The sequence below is a fragment of the Oryctolagus cuniculus genome, chromosome 18, assembly GCF_051225735.1.
Source record: "Oryctolagus cuniculus isolate XC-2025 breed Fujian yellow rabbit chromosome 18, ASM5122573v1, whole genome shotgun sequence".
Lineage (NCBI taxonomy): Eukaryota > Metazoa > Chordata > Mammalia > Lagomorpha > Leporidae > Oryctolagus > Oryctolagus cuniculus.
In genome coordinates, this window is record NC_142884.1 from 41608910 (window position 1) to 41628514 (window position 19605).

The 19605-nt window shown below is 37.1% G+C and overlaps 1 protein-coding gene across 1 annotated transcript in view; it reads right to left on the minus strand.

The window, feature by feature from the left end:
* The window catches only part of ITFG1 (integrin alpha FG-GAP repeat containing 1), a 242720-nt gene that overhangs the window by 201648 nt on the left and 21467 nt on the right, over positions 1–19605 (minus strand). The window contains exon 6 of the mRNA XM_008248375.5: positions 17423–17517. Within this exon, the coding sequence (XP_008246597.2) occupies positions 17423–17517 (95 nt within the window). The remainder of the gene's footprint in view (positions 1–17422; positions 17518–19605) is intronic.

Consider the following 19605-nt stretch of genomic DNA (forward strand, 5'->3'; position numbering starts at 1 on the left):
ATTCCAATCAATGCAAGAAATTCTGGAACGCGGTTCATGCCCCGGCTGCTCCACTTCCAATCCAGCTCCTTGCTAATGGCCTGGGAAAAGCAGCAGAGGATGGCCCAAGTGTTTGGGCCCCTGCCACCCACATGGGAGACTGTATGAAGCTACTGGCTCCTGGCTCCTGGATTGGCCTGATTCAGCCTTGGCTTTTAGGCCATTGGCAGAGTGCACCAGCAGATGGAAGATTCTCTCTGCCTCTCTAACTCTACCTTTTAAATGAATAAAATAGATCCTAAAAAAAAAAAAAAAAAAAAAGATAGTAAGAACAATCAGGCATGGTCCCCTCCTAACTCTCTCTCTGGGTCTCTCCGTCTCTGTAACTCTGACTTTCAAATAAATAAATAAAAGTATAAAAAAAAATAAATTCCTTGGTGTTACTTCTATGAATAGACTAAAGTATAACAATTAGAAAAAAGAGTAACAGCTAAATTTGTTTTAAAAGATCACAGAGAAGTTCTATTAACTGTCTTGCTCAACATAATTGCTCTCTGTGAAAATACAACTGTAAAATAAACACTCCTTATATTGATGTTCATATATTTTTGAAAAGATTATATTTTCAGTATTTATATTGTTTGATCTTTCCTTTTCTTCATAACACACACACATAAACACATACACAAACTGGTTCTTCTACTGTGTCAAAACATAGCAAGCAAACAATACTGAGTTTACTGGAGTATCTTCTATTTTTCATTGTATGAAGCTGATGCTCAAAAGTTAAACACTAGTTGAAAACAATTAGATTAATCCAGAATGTGAAACATTCTATAATAAGAGTTCTGGGCTCTTCAAAAAGTTATTATCTTGTTTTTGTTTCTAAAGGTGATTCTATAGCTGGATTAGAAAAGAATATGGAGAAATAACTACTAAATGTATGTGTACGTAGGTTTTGCCTGAATCCTAAATAGGGAAGAAAAGCAACTGTGAACAATATTTTAAAGGTAATTGTGAAAATTTGAGTATATGCTGATTATTAGATGATATTAAGAAATTACTATTAATTTTCTTACACTGATAACAGTCATGTGGTTGGGCAGAATAATTTTATTCTTCAGAGATCCATATTAAAGCATCTATTATTGAAAAAAGATCGGGGCCTGCGCCGAGGCTCACTTGGTTAATCCTCTGCCTATGGCACCAGCATCCCATATGGGGCCGGGTTCTAGTCTCAGTTGCTCCTCTTCCTGTCCAGCTCTCTGCTGTGGCCCTGGAGGGCACTGGAGGATGGCCCAGGTGCTTGGGCCCCTGCACCCGCATGAGAGACCAGGAGGAAGGAAGCACCTGGCTCCTGGCTTCGGATCGTCGTAGCTCCTGCCATAGCGGCCATTTGGGGGGTGAACCAACGGAAGGTAGCCCCTTCTGTCTGTCTGTCTCTCTCTGTCTATCTCTGTCAAATAAAAAAAAGTGGGGGAGAAGGCGTGCTTTTGGAAAAAAAAAAAAAGACACTTATAAGTCAAATTCAAAGTTTAGGAAGGGAAGGCCGGCGCTGTGGTGTAGCAGGTAAAGCTGCCACCTGTAGTGCCGGCATCCCACATGGGCGCCGGTTCAAGTTCCGGCTGCTCCATTTCCAATTCAGCTCTCTGCTGTGGCCTGGGAAAGCAGTAGAAGATGGCCCAAGTCCTTAGGCTCCTACACCTGCTTGGGAGACCCAGAGGAGGCTCCTGGCTCCTGGCTTCAGATCGGTGCAGCTCCGGCTGTTGCACCCAATCGGGGAGTGACCCAGCAGATGGAAGACATCTCTCTTTCTCTCTCTCTCTCTCTCTCTCTGCCTCTCCTTCTCTCTGTGAGAGAAGTTTAGGAGAGAAAAAAAGCAGAATTTTGAGCTCTTTATCAACACACTCATTTGTACACACTGATGGTTTCATAGGTGGTATCTACAGAAACTAATTCTCATGAATACAGAAGACTATCTCCAAAAATCAGATTATGGTTAAGTAGCATTCATGACTGGTGGCTGATCTTTTTTTTTTTTTTTAAGATTTATTTATTTATTTGAAAGTTGGAGTTACACAGAGAGAGGAGAGAGAGAGAGAAGAGAGAGAGAGAGAGGTCTTCCATCTGGTGGTTCACTCCCCAGTTGGCTGCAACAGCCGGAGCTGCATCGAAGCCAGCAGCCAGGAGCTTCTTCCTGGTCTTCAACATGGATGTAGGGGCCCAAGGGCTTGGGCCATCTTCAATTGCTTTCCCATGCCACAGCAGAGAGCTGGATTGGAAGTGAGCAGCCGGGACTCGAACCAGTGCCCATATGGGATGCTGGCACTGCAGCTGGCGGCTTTACCTGCTACGCCACAGTGCTAGCCCTGATCTGTCTTTAATGGAAATTTTAAAAGCAATATATATCCACGTAAAAGAAACTAATTTAGCAACGACATAAATGAAGTAGCCAGGAGCCTTGAACTCAATCCGGGTCTCACACATGGATGGCAGGGATCCAAGTACTTTAGCTACCACCTCCTATCTCTCAGGGTGTGCATCATCAGGAAGCTGGAATTGGAAGTGGAGCCAGTACTCAAATCTAGGGTCTCTGATATGGGATGTGGGCACACCAAGTGCTACCTTAGCTGCTACACCAAATACCAACCTCATATTCTATACTTTGATAGACTTTCTAGGAGGGGAGAGGACCAAGGGTGGACATCCTTGGATTAAGCCATGGTACTAATAACTGGTACTCATAGCTATGAAACAACCAAGTAAAGTATTTCTAGACAAGGATATTGTTGTAGTTTCTCTGAAAAATGTTTAGGAATAAATGTATCTAAGTATCAGAGGAGTTACAGCAAACTTGCAATGAAACATTTTCTATTACTCTGTTTACCTTGTGTTTCATCCTTATCAGAGAACATAAATGATAACATCAAAAACAATTGCAGTTTTTAGTAAACAGGTCTCTTCATCTCTGCTGATAAAGATCAACCATTATTTAGAACAGAATCTGAATCAGTTCAAACTGAATGTATTTAGAAGTGATTCATAAGATAACCTTATGATATCTTAAGGTTAGAGTGGTTTAATCTGTATTTTTAGAAAAATGAACAAAATACTGGGAAAATGATTCCATTGTTTTCTATATCTTCTTAGATAAAAAACCTATAGCCAAGGAGCCTAAGCTTTGTTTATATTTCTGAGAAATCCCCTATGGAAATTTTAAAAGAAAGCCCATTAAATAATGCATGCTTGAACTTTCGCACACACTGATTTAATCAAGAGCTCCCTTTTTTAGCTGTTAAATCTCTAGCTAAAAGAGGCATACCAATTAGGGGCAATCTGAGCACTTAAAAATGCACTGGCTGTCTTGAGATTGGTCATGTTGCCAAAAATATGACTATTTTACAGATAACTATTAAATCGGTATTCTGTGCCAGACACTACTCTAGGCACAGAAGAAACGACAGTGAACAAAAGCCTGCCCTCCTAGAATTTACATTCCTGTATGGGAAGATATAACAAGAATATAATACTTTAGCAGGTGCAAGGATTTGGAGAAAAACTGAATCAGAGCAAGGGCAAAGTTGAGAGCTTAAAAGTAGCAATTTCGAATACAGTAGGCCTACTGAGAAGAAAGATAGCACTTGAATAAAGACAAAGAGGAGGTAAAATATATTTAGAGGAATCACTTGAAGGAGGGGATATCCATGACGAGAGGAATAATATTCCAGGCAGAAAAAGTAGTTACCCAACACAATCCGCATGATGAGACTCTGACTTTACTGTTTATTGAACAAGGATGTTAGTGTGTCTGGCATAAGATATCAAGTGGAAAATAAAATCGAAGCATCCAGGTAATGATGGGCTAAGATGTGGGGCTTAGCAGGCCATTGAAAGTATTTTGCAGAGTTTTCTAAATGGAGTGAAGAAGCCATTGGGAGATTTTGGGAAGAGTGATACAATCTGATTTACATTTTTATCAAAAATTGTTTTAAGACTTATTTATTTCTTCAAAAGGCAGGGTGTGTGTGAGACAGAGAGGCAGATAGAGAAAGAGAGAGACAGAGACAGAGAGAGAGAGAGGGAGAGAGAGAGAGAGAGAGGGGAGAGAGAGAGGGAGAGAGAGAGAGAAAAGAAAACAGAGATACCTTCCATCCAGTAGTTCACTTCCCCAATAATTGCAACAGCCACAGCTGGGCCAGGCTGAAGCCAGGGCCAGGTACTCCAGTTAGGTATCTGACGTGGGTACCAGGACCTCAGGGAAACTGGATTGGAGGCAGAGTAGCAAGATCCAACTGGCACTCTCATATCAGATGTCCATTTTCCAAGTGGTGGCTTAACTTTCTGTGCCACACTGCCTGCTCCAATTTATGTTCCTAAGGGAACAAAGCAGTGCATGTGCTAAAAACAGATTGCAGGAGGACAAAAATGAAACAATTTAGATGAAAAACGATGATAGTTACAGATAGCCGATAGTTACATGGTAAGTGATGAGAAGGGATGGGAGTGGGGTATGGATATATTTTGAAGGTCCAATGAACCCAATTTCCTAATAGATTTGATAATGGGTGTGATAAAAAGAGGTGGCTAGAATGCCCAATGTTCTGACAAAAGATCTGGAAGGATGGAGCTGTCCTTTAATGAGATGGGAAGATTATGTGTGAGGAGGTTTTGGAGGAAAACTCTGGGATGCAGTTTAGGAAACCTGGTCTGAAATGTCTGTCAGACATAGATGTAGAGGTTGAGATGCCTGGTAGGCAGTTGGATATGTAACTCCAGAGATTCCAGGAAGTCCAGTCTGGAGTTACATCAATTTATTTGCCTTCAGTGTTAGCATGCAGATAAAGCCAAGAGATCACAAAGAGTATGCAGGCAAGAAATATAAGAATTGTCTATTTTTCCCCCAAATGCATTACAAACAAATGATATTGAATACCAGTGAGCACCTGGGTCTGAAATTCTGCTGTATTTTAAAATATTTAAGACATAAATAAGTGTGCTTAACAATCAAGTTTAAAGTTCTGGATACAGAATGAATAGCATAATCCCTTGCTGTAATAGCATCCTTGAGATTCATACTATATTATCACTTGGGTCCAAGGATCTTGTTTTTCATATTTGAACCCAGGGTTCCCAGCACAATGTCAGGCAGTCTAGAAGGTTAGTAAATAATTATGAGGATTGAGATAGCAAGCAAAAATTGTCAAGCCACGTTTCCTTTGATTAATGATAAAACTTGCCCTTTTAAGTGCCTAACAGGCACCATTTGCCATGCACAAAAATGTGACTCTGGACAGATTCTGAGTGTGAGCTCTCACATTCTAAAAGTAAACAGATGCTTGGCCTGACCAATAAGTGCACGGCTAATGCCTTGTAAATTGGTATCTTTCTACTTTTGTAAAATAAATAGACAAATAACCCAATAAGAAAAATGGCAAAGAGTCCCTGGGTTAAGGGTTATATTTTTATGTCCACATAAAAATTATACCAGCCACATACGAGCCTCTCAGTTCCTTTATTTGGCTACATCTCAGGGATATATACCAGAACCAACACAACTGTACAGACAGGAAGAGACAGGAGAAATACTCAAAAAGACTATGGTAATCTATCCTACTTGTCATAGCCAAGATCTTATCTTTGTGTGATGTATGTATCAAGAATATTATATTATTCTTTTTTGTTAGCTCATAAAATGACACTGGTCAATCAGAGGCATACATTTGCCTAGTGCAGGAATTTTGACAAATTTTGGCTCAGGACCTCTTTACACTCTTAGAAATTACAGGGGCTGGCGCTGTGGCATAGCAGTAAAGCCTTTTCCTGCAGTGCTGGCATCCCATATGAGTGCCGGTTTGTGTCCTGGCTGCTCCACTTCCGATCCAGCTCTCTGCGATGGCCTGGGAAAGTGGCAGAAGATGGCCCAAGTTCTTGGGCCCCTGCACCTGCATGGGAAACCAAGAGGAAGCTTTTGGCTCCTGGCTTCGGATTGGTGCAGCTCCGGCTGTTGTGGACAACTGGGGAGTGAAACAGCGGAGGGAAGACCTCTCTCTCTCTCTCTCTCTGCCTCGCCTTCCCTCTCTGTGTAACTATTTCAAATCAATCAATCAATTTAAAAAAAAAAAAAAAGAAATTGCAGAGCACTCCATAGAGAGCTTTTGTTTATGTGAGAAATACCTATTGATATTCGCCATATCAAAAATGAATACACTGAAAAAAATATAGAACATATAAGTACATGCACAAGATGACACAGGAGTGACGTCATTATATAATGTGAAGTCTCTGGAGAACTCCACTCCACTAACACTTGTGAATAAGAGTAAAAAAGATAAACAATGTCTTAACAGTTTTCAAGAAAATCACTTTGAACTCATGAATCTGAGGAATACTCAGATGACTCTTTCAGAACTGCTGGCCCAGGGAAAGATTACTTACAGCAGGACTGCAAAAAGAGTCAGCATTCAGCTTTTGACGTCCAAAACAGCAGTTCTGAGTCTCCAAAAAAAAAAAAAAAAAAAAAGTACATGTTCTGTTGAGAATGAAAAAAGATTCTTAAATTCTTACAATTCTCTTTACATATTAAAAGCGAAAACTGGAAGTCTGAACAAATTTTGCTTTAGATGACAGGCAGAAAGAACTGAAGCCAAGATATAAGGCCACCCGGAGAGGAAAGGCTTGGTTGTCAGAGAAGAGGCCTAAATAGAGGGCCAGTGCTGTGGAATAAGAATTCCTCAGTGCTATCAAGACAAAGGGGTGAATATCTAAGGATATGACCAAAATCTCAATCTGAAAATCTAACAGTACCAATGATTTTAATGTAAAAACATGTTTGGCTGAGTAAGTTACCCATATCCCACATTGGAATACTTGCTCTACTTGCAATTCTAGCTTCTTGTTAGCATGCACCCTGGGAGATGGGTGATGGTTCACATGCTTTGGTCCCTGCCACCTATGTGGGAGAAATGAACTGAACTCTTGGCTCCTAGCTTTGGCCTGGTCCAATCCCTGCTGTTAGTGGTTTTTAGGAAGTGAACCAACAGATGAAAGATCTTTCTCTCAGACTTTCAAAGAAATTTTAAAAATTAAAAAAAAAACTTGTTTTCAACAATCTTACATGCAATGGCATTTTCCTGCCATGAATGACATAAAAACAGACTTATAATGAAATGAAAGATAAATCTGGTTAGCATGTGGCCCCCAAAATAATACTTTATACAAAGTAAAAAGTTATAGAACAAAGATATGTATATATGTACAGAGAAAGTAGGGCTAATTAAAACACAAATCTTTTTGTAAATGAATTTTTTCAAAAAGAAAAAGTCTAATAAAAAATGGGCAAAGAATATTCATATGAACTGGCAATTCCAAGAAAAAGAATCATAAATGGCCACTAAGTATATAAAAGGCTATTTAATATTAACAATGTAACTTAAGAAATATAAATCAAGACAAGGCATTTTTCACTATGAATCTGACAAAAATATGAACATTTAAAATACCAAGTATTTTATTTTTTTGGATGTCTGAAATAACCTATAATTAATAAGTGTACATTTTAAAAAAACAGAGAAAATACTCAATGGTGGCAAGACTGAGTACTTCCATACACTATTTGTACTAATGTAAACTAGTATAGTGTCTGAAGGGAAACAGGAATAGTTATTAGATTTTATTTTTTTGACAGGCAGAGTGGACAGTAAGAGAAAGACAGAGAGAAAGGTCTTCCTTTTTGCCATTGGTTCACCCTCCAATGGCCGCTGCGGCCAGCGCACTGCAGCCGGCGCACCACGCTGATTTGATGGCAGGAGCCAGGTACTTATCCTGGTCTCCCATGGGGTGCAGGGCCCAAGCACTTGGGCCATCCTCCACTGCACTCCCTGGCCACAGCAGAGAGCTGGCCTGGAAGAGGGGCAACCGGGACAGAATCCGGCACCCCGACCGGGACTAGAACCTGGTGTGCCGGCACCGCAAGGCGGAGGATTAGCCTAGTGAGCCGCGGTGCCGGCCAGTTATTAGATTTTAAAATAAAAGTTTTAATTCTCTGTTTGGTATAGTTTATTCTTTATCTTCTTTTTAACCTTAATTAACTATTAGCAATAACTAATATGCCTATGTTTGCTGGAGAATGTAGATGTAGGTATGTATAAATGTTTAAATTCTGTTGTAAAAAAAGAGTAACATTCAAATGTCTACCAATTATAGTATCTCTGTATAATGGTATATAATCAATCTATTTAACAAACTGGGTCAATCTGTATGTGCTAATATGCCAACGTATTTGAATTAGAAAGAATAACAATTAAATACTCACATAATTCCACTTGTGCAAAAAAGAAAACTAAGATGGGTATCTGGCCTAGGGATTAAGATATCATGTAGTATGCCCACAATCCATGATGGAATGCCTAGGTTTAAGTTCAGGTTCTGTACCTGATTCTAGCTTCCTGCTAAAGCATACCAGAGAAGGCAGCAGGTGATGAACCAAAGAGCTGGGTATCTGCTACCCATGGGGGAAACATATGGATTGAGTTCCTGGCTCCTGGTTCCTGGCTTCAGCCTGGCACAACTCTGGCTGTGGCAGGTGTTTGTGGAGTGAACAGTGGCTATTCATTCAGGGAGATCTCTGAATAAATTTATGAAAACTATGTGCATCAGCACATAACATTGTAGATAGAAGAAACTGAAAATATTGGTTGCCTTCTTCTTTATACATTTTTGAAATACTTTAATTTTTTGCTATAATCATGTTACTTTTAAATAATTGAAACTGCATTCATAGTCCTTTGTTCTTATTGCTATACATTCACTTTTTTCAAAGTTCAGCCATTTCTTTCTTGCAGAAGGCTTCCAAACTTTAGACTTTGATCTTGACCTGTTTTCATAAACTGTAGGGCCAAATTGTTAATGACTGCCTACATGTATATCCAATGTCCCAAACCCATTTTTATCTAAAAATCCAATTTTCCCAAATAAAAAATATCAAAAGAGATAAATCAGCCACAGGACCTCAGGCACTAATATGTAAATTAACTGTCAACTGGGCTTTCAACATAGATTCCACTGTCAGACAAGGACCTGGATTCTGGTATTTTGCTTTTGTTTTCTGAAGGCATAGGGCTATTAGTTATTATAAGAGGTGAACGGATGATATGGCTAATAAAGGAATGTATCAGAGCTAGTCTTAGTGATAAATGGTCATTTCTGCTGTGCTTGGAGGATGGGCTAAGGAACTAAAAGCTAGACTTCATTTTCTTAAAATGGATTACTGAAGTGAATGAGACCATCAGACTACTGTGATCAGATTACTACACAGAATAACTTAGAGAGTATGAAATAAGTTACATCTTTGAAGATTGTTTTGAAAACTGTGATAGACATGAATTAGAACTGCCAGTGGTTGTATAAAATTCTTCAGAGTGAAGGAATAATGGAACATTAAACTAGAGAATTTAGGAAGAGCTAGCAATCAACAAGAGAAAACAGAAATTCATAAAAGAAAAGTACAGAAATGATCAACTTACATATTAACAAAAAGTCTATTTCAATAATAATCTGAGAACTACATGTTAAAATAGTGAAATATCATTTTTCAGTCTTCTAATTGTCAATCATTCAAAAAAGTTAATACGTCACGTTGGCAAAGGCAGCAGAAATGAGCACACTCATAAGCCCTTCTGCAGGGCAATACAGTACTGTTTCATCTCCTTAAAAATGTTTCCATTTGTTTAATCATTTATTTCACTTCCAGGAACAATGGAATGTTTGAGAGATGTACAGACAATAAGGCATCAGAGCTTTATGTATGGTAAATAAAAACAAAAAACTGGAAATAAGTATTCCAAAGAAGGATTAAATAAATTATGTCACAACCAAAAACTGGATAAGAGTCATTAAAAGCCAAATCATTTTGTTAATTATATATAAAAAAGGAACAAGTGAAAAATTACTTGCTAATGAGAATTCATTTTATTAAATTATATGTCTAGGCTGCCACACTTATTTTAAGAATTTTTTCTAGGGCTTATTGTTTGGAAAAGTTTTATAGAGCTTAAAGGAACAAGTAAACTATGGACAATGAGAATTACATAAATCACTACCATATTTTCATGTGGCCAAATTCTTAGCTCAAGAGTGTAGGGCTTTATGGTCCAAAGAACAGTTCTTCCTCCTACCTTACCCTCCCCAACCTCCTCCCCTTAGAATATTCCAGTTTGTAACTAATAAACACTTAATTCATTCTGCTACATATCACAGCTAGACTTGTCATCTTCTCCTAGTAAACACTTAAAAGAACTTTTACTACTTTCAGCAACCTCCAGGCCTGCTTTCTCATTTGTAGTTAGTATACTATATAAAAATGTCATTGTAAAATCAGATCATGTTTGTAAATAATGGGGTAAAAAGGGCCGGTGCCGTGGCTCAATAGGCTAATCCTCCGCCTTGCGGCGCCGGCACACCAGGCCCTGCACCCCATGGGAGACCAGAAATACCTGGCTCCTGGCTTCAGATCAGCGCAGTGCGCCAGCTGCAGCGCACCGGCCGCGGCGGCCATTGGAGGGTGAACCAATGGCAAAGGAAGACCTTTCTCTCTGTCTCTCTCTCTCACTGTCCACTCTGCCTGTCAAAAAAAAAAAAAAAAAAAAGGCGGGGGGTAAAAAGGAGAGGGGAAAAAAATGTAGCACGTATCTTGCCTGTCACCAACAGTACTTCAGATGACTAAAGTGATGATGATGCAAGCTCCTTTTCTACAGAAAATTCAACTAATGAAATATGCAGAAAACTTACAGATTTAATGTGTCACAAATTTATACCTTCTACTGAAATAACAGGTTTGGATAATGATCATCATAGCTGCTACAATCATGGGAGTACATTAGAGTCCATGACCCATGCTGAGGAAAACTGAAGCTGCTGATCAATTTTAACATCATAAAAGAAAGAGAACTTAAATTATCGTGTCTCCTAACCAGCTGAAACACACAGCAAAACCTAGGAAGTTCTTAACCCTGCCCCACCCCAACCACGTCTGATTCTCACCAAGGTGCCAAATATAACTTCTGGGTCAGAAGAAATACAGGGACAGAGTAACATGTTAGCAACATGGAGGTACAATCAGAAAAAATTCAGAGTAAGAAATTCTGCAGCACAAATTGACATATTGCTATGTCCCTATGGATCTTGTTTAGCTCCTGGTGTGAAAGCTGTGGTGTTTTGAATAGTGACTAGATAGCTGATAAATATTAAGAAATTATTGTTATTTTTTTGTGGTTTCAAATAGAGTTGGTGGTTACAAATCTAAAAGTCTACGTCATTTAGAAACACAGTTAAAGCATCCACAAATCAGATTATACACTTAGGATCTGAAAATTTTCTAGGATGGAAAGGACTTATAGGTGGATGTCCAGGGGAAATAAGACTGGATATGTATTTATAATGCTAAAACTAATTCTCTATGTTTCAGGTTTTCCATAACAGGGGTGGACATTGTGGCACAGTGGGTTAAGCTGCCCCTTGGGACAACCATGTGGTTGTCCTATCAGAGTGGTAGTTCAAGTCCTAGCTACTCTGTGCTTCTGGCCCAGCTTCAAACCAAAAGGAGGCAGCAGATGATGCCCTGAGTACCTGAGCTCCTGCCACTCTCATGGGAAACCTAGGTGGAGTTCCTGGCTCCACACTTTGGCCTGACTCAGCTCTGGCTCTTGAGGGATTTTAGGGAGTGAATCAGTGGATGAAGATCTCTGTCTCTGTTTTCTCTCACTCTGCCTTTCACATAAAAAATAAATCTGGAGAAATTTTCATAACATAAATTTAGAAACCTTTTGAAATTTTCTTATTAAACTTACATGTAAATACAAATTTACATTTTCTTATTATTTATTAAATTTCTTATAATTTAAGTTTTAAATAGGAGGTAAGGCCAAAAATTGTGCACAGGATGAGACATTGCAAACCACTGATGATGGCTATATAAAGTAGGGAACATGTGCCAGTCCTTCTCTCAAGGGACTTGGTTTGGTGGGAAAGGATAAACAGAAGCCCTTGGCAGTCCACTTGTGCCACATACTCCTCAGGCATTTATGGAAAACCCTGAAACCTTGCAGGCCCTTTCCACATTAGTGTAGAGGACACAATGTGTCCTCTCCTACCCAGAATCTTCAACCACCAAAGATTCTCTCAGATGGATATCATTATCAAACTGTCAAAAATATAGAATATTTTTGGAGAATTCTAAAAATAGCAAGAGAAAAGCATGAAGACACTTATAAAGGAAACCCCATTAGGTTAACAGCAGACTTCTTGGTAAATATTAGAGGCCAGGAGAGAATGGGATGAAGTATGCAATGTCATGGAAAAAAAAATAGACTAGTTAAGAATACTACAGATGGGAGCAGCATTGTGGCTCAGTTGATTGAGCCACCTTCTGACACCAGCATCCCACATGAGTACTGGTTTGAATACTGGCTGCTCCACTTCTGATCTAGCTCCCTGCTAATTTGCCCAAAAAAGCAGATGGTCCAAGCCTTTGGGCCCCTGCTACTCGCATTAGAGAATTGTATGGAGTTCCAGGCTCCTCAGCTTCAGCTTGGCAAAGTCCTGATCATAGTGGCCATTTGGAGTGAAACAGCAGATGCAAGGTATCTGTCTCTCTTCCTCTCTCTCTCTTGCTGTAACTCTGCTTTTCAACCTTTCAAATAAATACTTCTTTTTAAAAAGAATACTATAGCCAGCAAAACTATCCTTCAGAAGTGAAAAGGAAAAATTCTCCATAACAAATGAAAGACCAGCAAAAAAAAGCTGAAGGGATTCATCATCAACAGACTAGTTCTTCAAGAAATGCTTAAACAAGTCTTAAAAATACCCATGAACACTGAAGAAATCAAAAGAGAAAAAAAAAACTTGAAACAAATAAAAAGGAAATCAGAACATACCAAAACCTGTAAGATACATTAAATACAGTACTAAAAGTGAAGTTTATAGCAATAAGAGCCTACATAAAAAAATAGATTTCAAATAAACAATACAGTGCTGCAACTCAAGCAGGTAAAAAACAAACCAAACCCCAAATTAGTAGAAAGAGAAATAACAAAGACAGTAGAAGAAACAGGGAAATATATGAAAAAGAAAAAAAAGTAAAGCATAGGTAAAACTAAGAGTTGATGTTGAAAAGAAAGAAAATTGACAAATTTCTATGTAGATTAATGTAGAAAAAAAAGAAAGATCTAAATAAATTTTTAAAAGGAGACACACTATAACTGATAATGAATAAGTATAAGCTAACAAATAACCAAACTAAGAAGAAATGGATAAATTTCTGGACAAGTATAATCTCCAAACTGGAACCACGAGGACATGGACAGCCTCAACAGATCAATAATGAGCAGCAAGATGGAGGCTTTTCATCAACAGATGATTAACAAAGAAAAGCCAAGGAACCGATTTTACCCTAGTTTTCAAGTAGTTTTTTTTCTCTCCAAACTATACCATTGCATTGAAAAGGAGGGAAGCTTTCAAACTTATTCTACAAAACTATACAGCAGTAAAAAAAATGAAATCTGGTCATTTGCAACAAAATGGAGAAATCTGGAAAACATCATGCTGAGTGAAATAAGCCAGTCCCAAAGGGACAAACATCATATGTTGTCCCTGATCGGTGACAACTAACTGAGCACCTAAAAGGAAACCTGTTAAAGAGAAATGGATACTATGAGAAACAATGACTTATCAGCCCTTGTCCTGACTATTGAGGAATAACATACTATTTTATTCCTTTTAGTATTTTTTTTGTTCTACTTAATATCTTTGGTTGAACTTTTTAATTAACACACAATTATTCTTAGTCATTTAAATTTAACGAAAAAGTGACTCCTGTTAAATATAAGAGTGGGAATAAGAGACGGAGGAGATGTACAGTTCAGCACATGCTCACTCAGACTTACTCCTAATGGTAGAGTTAGAAATGTGCCAGGGGATTCCAATTCAATCCCATCAAGGTGGCATGTACCAATGCCATCTTACTTGTTAAAGTGATCAGTTTCAGTTCATAATTAATCAATAAGATAGGATTAAGTGTCAAAGGGATTATGTAAATAAGAGCAGTATCTGCAAATAATTCATCCAATTAAAAGGGAGAGAATGATCCTACATAGGAAGCAGGATACGCAGCAGACTCACAGAATTGCAGATGTCCTAAACAGCACTCTGGCCTCAAAATCAGCCCTTAAGGCATTCAGATGTGGCTAAAAAGCCCATGAGAGTTTCTCAGGCATGGAAAGCCAAGACACTCTGGCAAAAAAAAAACACCAAACCACCTAAATGAAAGATCTCTGCGAGTGAGATCCCAATGGACAGAACGGGCCATCAAAGAAGGCAGTACCTTTCTCTGAAGGGAGAAGAGAACTTCCACTTTGAATATGGCCATTTCTAAATAAGATCAGAGTTGGTGAACTCAAGAGGCTTCCATAGCCTTGGCAACTCATGACAAGAGCCTCGAGTGATTACTGACGTCATGAATAAAGAGAGTCAATTGTTAAATCAACAATGGGAGTCACTGTGCACTGGCTTCCCATGTAGGACCGCTTTCCTTAATGTGTTATACTATGCAAATTAATGGTAAAATTACTGCCCAAACAGTACTCTATCCTTTGTGTGTCTGTTGAAATCTTTACTTAGTATATAGTAAGTTGATCTTCTGTATATAAAGATAATTGAAAATGAATCACATGAAGAATGGTATGGGAAAGGGAGTGGGAGATGGGATGGTTTCGGGTGGGAGGGAGGTAATGGGCGGGGAGAGCCGCTATAATTCAAAAGTTGTACTTCGGAAATTTATATTTATTAAATAAAAATTAAAAAAAAAACTTATTCTACAGAGTAGCAGTAGTCTCATACCAAAACCAGACAAGGACATAGCGAGCAAAGAAAATCACAGAACAATATCCCATTCTGAAAACAGTTGCAAAATGTCTCAACAAAATATTTGCCAATCAAATCAAAGAGCACATAAATAAGATTATCCACCACAATCAAGTGGGATATATTCCAGGGATTCAAGGATGAGTCACCACATTTAAATCAGTAATACATAACATTATACAATAATACATAACATTAACAGAATGAAGGATCAAAACCACACAATCATGTAATTAGATACATAAAAAGTATTCCATAAAATTCATTCATGATAAAAAAAAAACCTTAAAAAAATAGGTACAAAAGTAATTTACGTAACACAATAGAGGCTGGAGATGAAAAACTCAAAGCCTACATCATATCAAGTGGGGAGAAAGTGAAATTGTTTTCTCTAAGATCAGGATCAATACATAGGTATCTATGTTTACCATTCAAACTCATTTCTGTATTAGAAGTCTTAGCCAAAGCAATTAGATAAGACAAAGAAATTAAGGGGTAGTCAGTTAAGGAAGAGGTCAAACAATCCTTGTTTGTAACTGATATAATTTTATATAGAAAAACCTAAAGATTCTACCAACAAACACACAAAAACAAAATAATGTAAGAATTAACTAAAAAAAAAAACTCATCAAGGGGGAGGATATAAAATCAACAATGAAAAATCACTACAATTCACAGTAGCTACCAAAAAAACCTAAAAAAGCCATAGAATAAATATAAGCGAGGAAGCAAATGATCTCTACAATAAAAATTATAGAACACTGATAAAAGAAATTGAAGAAGACACCCAAAAATGGAAAGATCTTTTACATCATAGACTGGAAGAATTAATATTGTGAAAATGTCCAGTGCAATGCCTATCAAAATACTAATGATATTCTTCATTAAACTAAAATCAAACAAAAATCGTAAAATTCATACGTCACCAACAAAAAAATTTGAGTAGTCAATGCAACCTTGAGAATAACAAAGCTGGTAGCATTATAACATCTAACTTCAAAACATAATACATAGTTATAGTAATCAAAGCAGCATTATATTGGCTTTAAAAACAGAAACAGACCAATGGAACATAACTTAAAACTCAGAAATGAATACCCATATTTACAGCCAACTGATTTTGGGGTACCAAGTATATGTATTGGACAAAAGAAAGTATGTTCAATAAATGGTGCTCATTAAACTGTCATTCATATACAGAAGAAAGACACTAGACCCTCATTTCTTATCATATAAAATGTTTCACTATTAAGGTTACACCAAATTAAAAACCTTCTTACAGCAAAGAAACCAGAGTAAGAGATAATCTACAGAAAGACACAGATATCTGCAAACCATCTGAAAATAGATTAATTTCTAGGACATATAAAGAGCTCAAACAAATCAATAGCAACAAATAGCCCACTTTAAAAACAGCTGAATGACATGAAAGACATTTCTCATCAGGATAGAAAAATGGCAAATAAGAATATGAAAAAATGCTCAAATCATACAAATCATCAGGAAAGTGTAATTCAAAACCAAAACGAGACACCATCCCACTCTAGTTAGAATGGGCATTATAATAAAGACAAAAAATTAAAAATGTCATTAAGGATACAGAGAAAGGGGAACACTTATACATTATTGGTGGGAATGTAAATTAGTATAATCATTATAGAAAATAGTACTGAGATTCCTTAAAAAAACTAGAGATAAAACTATTATATGACCAGCACTGCACCATTGAGTATGTATCTAAAGGTATTAAAATCATGAGTTGAAAAGGACATTAGCTGTTAATATGTTTATTGGAGAATTACTCACAATAGATAGATATAGAATTAACCCAGGTATTTACTAACTAATGAATGGAAAAAGGAAATGTGATATCCATACAGCATGGAACATTATTCGGTTCTAGAAAAGAATGAAATTATGTCATTTGTGGCACCATAGATGAAACTGGAGGACATAATATGAAATGAAATAAGTGAAGCACAGAAAGACATGTCCTCACTTATGCAAGGGTACTTCAGAAAGTTCACGGAAAACTGAAATTAAAGTATATTTTTACCCAAAATGTTTTGAAATACAGCCACAATTTCTTTAAAAAAATTTACTTATTTACTTGAAAGGCAGAGTTACAGAGACAGGATACAGACAGAAAAGAAAGACTGAGCCAGGCAAAAGCCAGGAGCCTGGAACTCCATCCAGGTCTTCCACATGGGTGACAAGAGCCCAAACACTTGGCCAATCTCCTGCTGCTTTTCTAGGCCATTAGCAAGGTGCTGGATAAGAATGGAGCAGCCAGGACTCGAAACGGTGTTCATATGAGATGCTGACATCTCAGGCAGTAGCTTAAAGCACCGTGCCACAGTGCAGGTCCCCATAATTATTTCATAATATACATTTTCCACAAAATTCTGGAGTACCTTCAAATGTGCAAACTAAAAAGGTGATCTTACAGAAGTAGAAAATATAACACTGGCTACCAGAATCTAGGAAGGGTGAAGTTCAAAACACATAGTTCACATTTTATGCAACTTACCTGCTGTAAAATCTTCAGTCATATCAATAAATGCATGAGAATGTGGAATTCGCATTTTACTTTCAGTTGTCAATGCAGGATGCCATGATAAATTCCTATAAAAGGAAACAAAAAGGACATTATTAAGGCAAATATCTAATGAGCACTGTTTCAAAATGGAAAAAATCTCTTGCATGTAAAACATTTCAAAATTATTTTGAAACATATTCCATATTATATTATGCAATAATATAATATATTATATCATATAAATATTATACTAATAATCCATATTATCATAAAATCTACTCTTTTAAGGTATACAGTTTATCCTGGTTTTTTAGTGTGTTTGCAAAATACAACCATTGCCAACTTTTTAACTTGAAGCATTTTCATCACCTCAAAAAGTAGGGAGTGAACCAGTAGACTGAAGACTTTCTTTCTCTCTCTCTCTCTCTCTGCCTCTGCAACTCTGCCTTTCAAATAAATAAATCAATCTTAAAAAAAAAAAAAGAAAATGTATCAGTACTTCAGTGCTTTTTATTAGTGATATAATATTCCATTATATGGCAATATATTTTGTTTATCCACCCATTTGCTGATGGACATTTGACTTGTTTCCACTTTGTAGTTGCTATGGATATTCACAGGTAAGTTTTTATGTAGACATGTGTTTCTAATTCTTTTTGATATAAATGTAGGAGTAGAACTGCTAAGGCATAAGGTAACTTTTTAAGAAATTGTCAAACTCTTCCAAATTGGCTGTACCATCTTAGATTTGCACTAACATTGTAACAGGGTTCCAAGACTGCACCATTTTGTCAATACTTAATTTTTGTTAAGTATTTGTAGCATGCCAGAGTGTGTCTCAATTTGGTTTAATTGTACTTTCTTAATGTTTAATGCTGTTGAATATGTTTTCCTGTGCTTCTTAGTCATTTGTATAACTTCTTGGGAAAAATATCTATACAAATCTTTGCCTACTTTTAAAATTTTATTATATAATGCTTTATTATTGAGTTGTAAGCATTTTCTTACATACTGCAGGCACTAGACATTTATCTTATTTTTTCTTTAAAGATTTATTTATTTATTTGAAAGGCAGAGTTACAGAGAGCTAGAGGCAGAGGCAGAGGCGGAGAGAGAGGTCTTCTATCTGCTGGTTCATTCCCCAAATGACTACAACAGCCAGAGCTGATCCAAATCTGAAACCAGGATCCAGGAGATTCTTCTGGGTCTCCCAAGTGTGTGCAGGGGAGCAAGCACTTCAACCATCTTTCACTGCTTTCCCAGGCACATTAGCAGAGAGCTGGATCAGAAGTGGAGCCCATATGGGATGCTGGCACCACAGGTAGAGGAATAGCCTACTATGCTATATATTACTATATAATATTATATATAATATATAAAAAATTTTTAAAGCTAAAACTATGAAACTCAGAAAAAAAACAGGGATAAATCTTCACAAACATTGATTTTGCAATGGGATCTTAGATATGACATCAAAAACAGGATCAAGCAACAAAAAAGAAAATAGGTAATTGGACAAATCAACATTGAAAACTTTTGTGCACCAATGGACATTAATTATCAAGAAAGTATAAAAACTCACAGAACTGGAGACAATATTTGAAAATGATATCTAAGGATCCAGTACCCAGACTGTAGAAGAACTTTTTTCCAACCCAAAGACAAAAAGACAAACTAATTTAAAAACTAACAAAGGACTAGACATTTTTGCAACGAAGATAACAAATGGCCATCAAACACATCAAAAGATGCTCAACATTATTAGTCATTAATTATTTGATTAGGAAAATGCAAATCAAAACTATAATGAGAAACCATTTCATGACTATTGTGATGGCAATAATAAAAGAAACAGACAATATCAAGAGTTGAAAAAGATGTGGAAAAACAGAAACTCTCAAACACTGCTGGTGGGAATGTAAGATGGTACAGCTGCTTTAGAAAACATTTCGGCAGCTCTTCAAAAATTAAATTTAGAATTACCACATGAGCCTGCATTTCTGCGCCTAGGTATAAATCCTAAAGAAATGAGAATACGCATTTGAATGAATACTTGTGCATAAATCCTCTTAGCAGTCCTATTCACAATGGCCAAAATGTAGAAATATATCAAACGTCCACCAATGGGTAGTGAGACAAAATGTCATGCTGTTGGCCCTCAGTATTTATGGAGT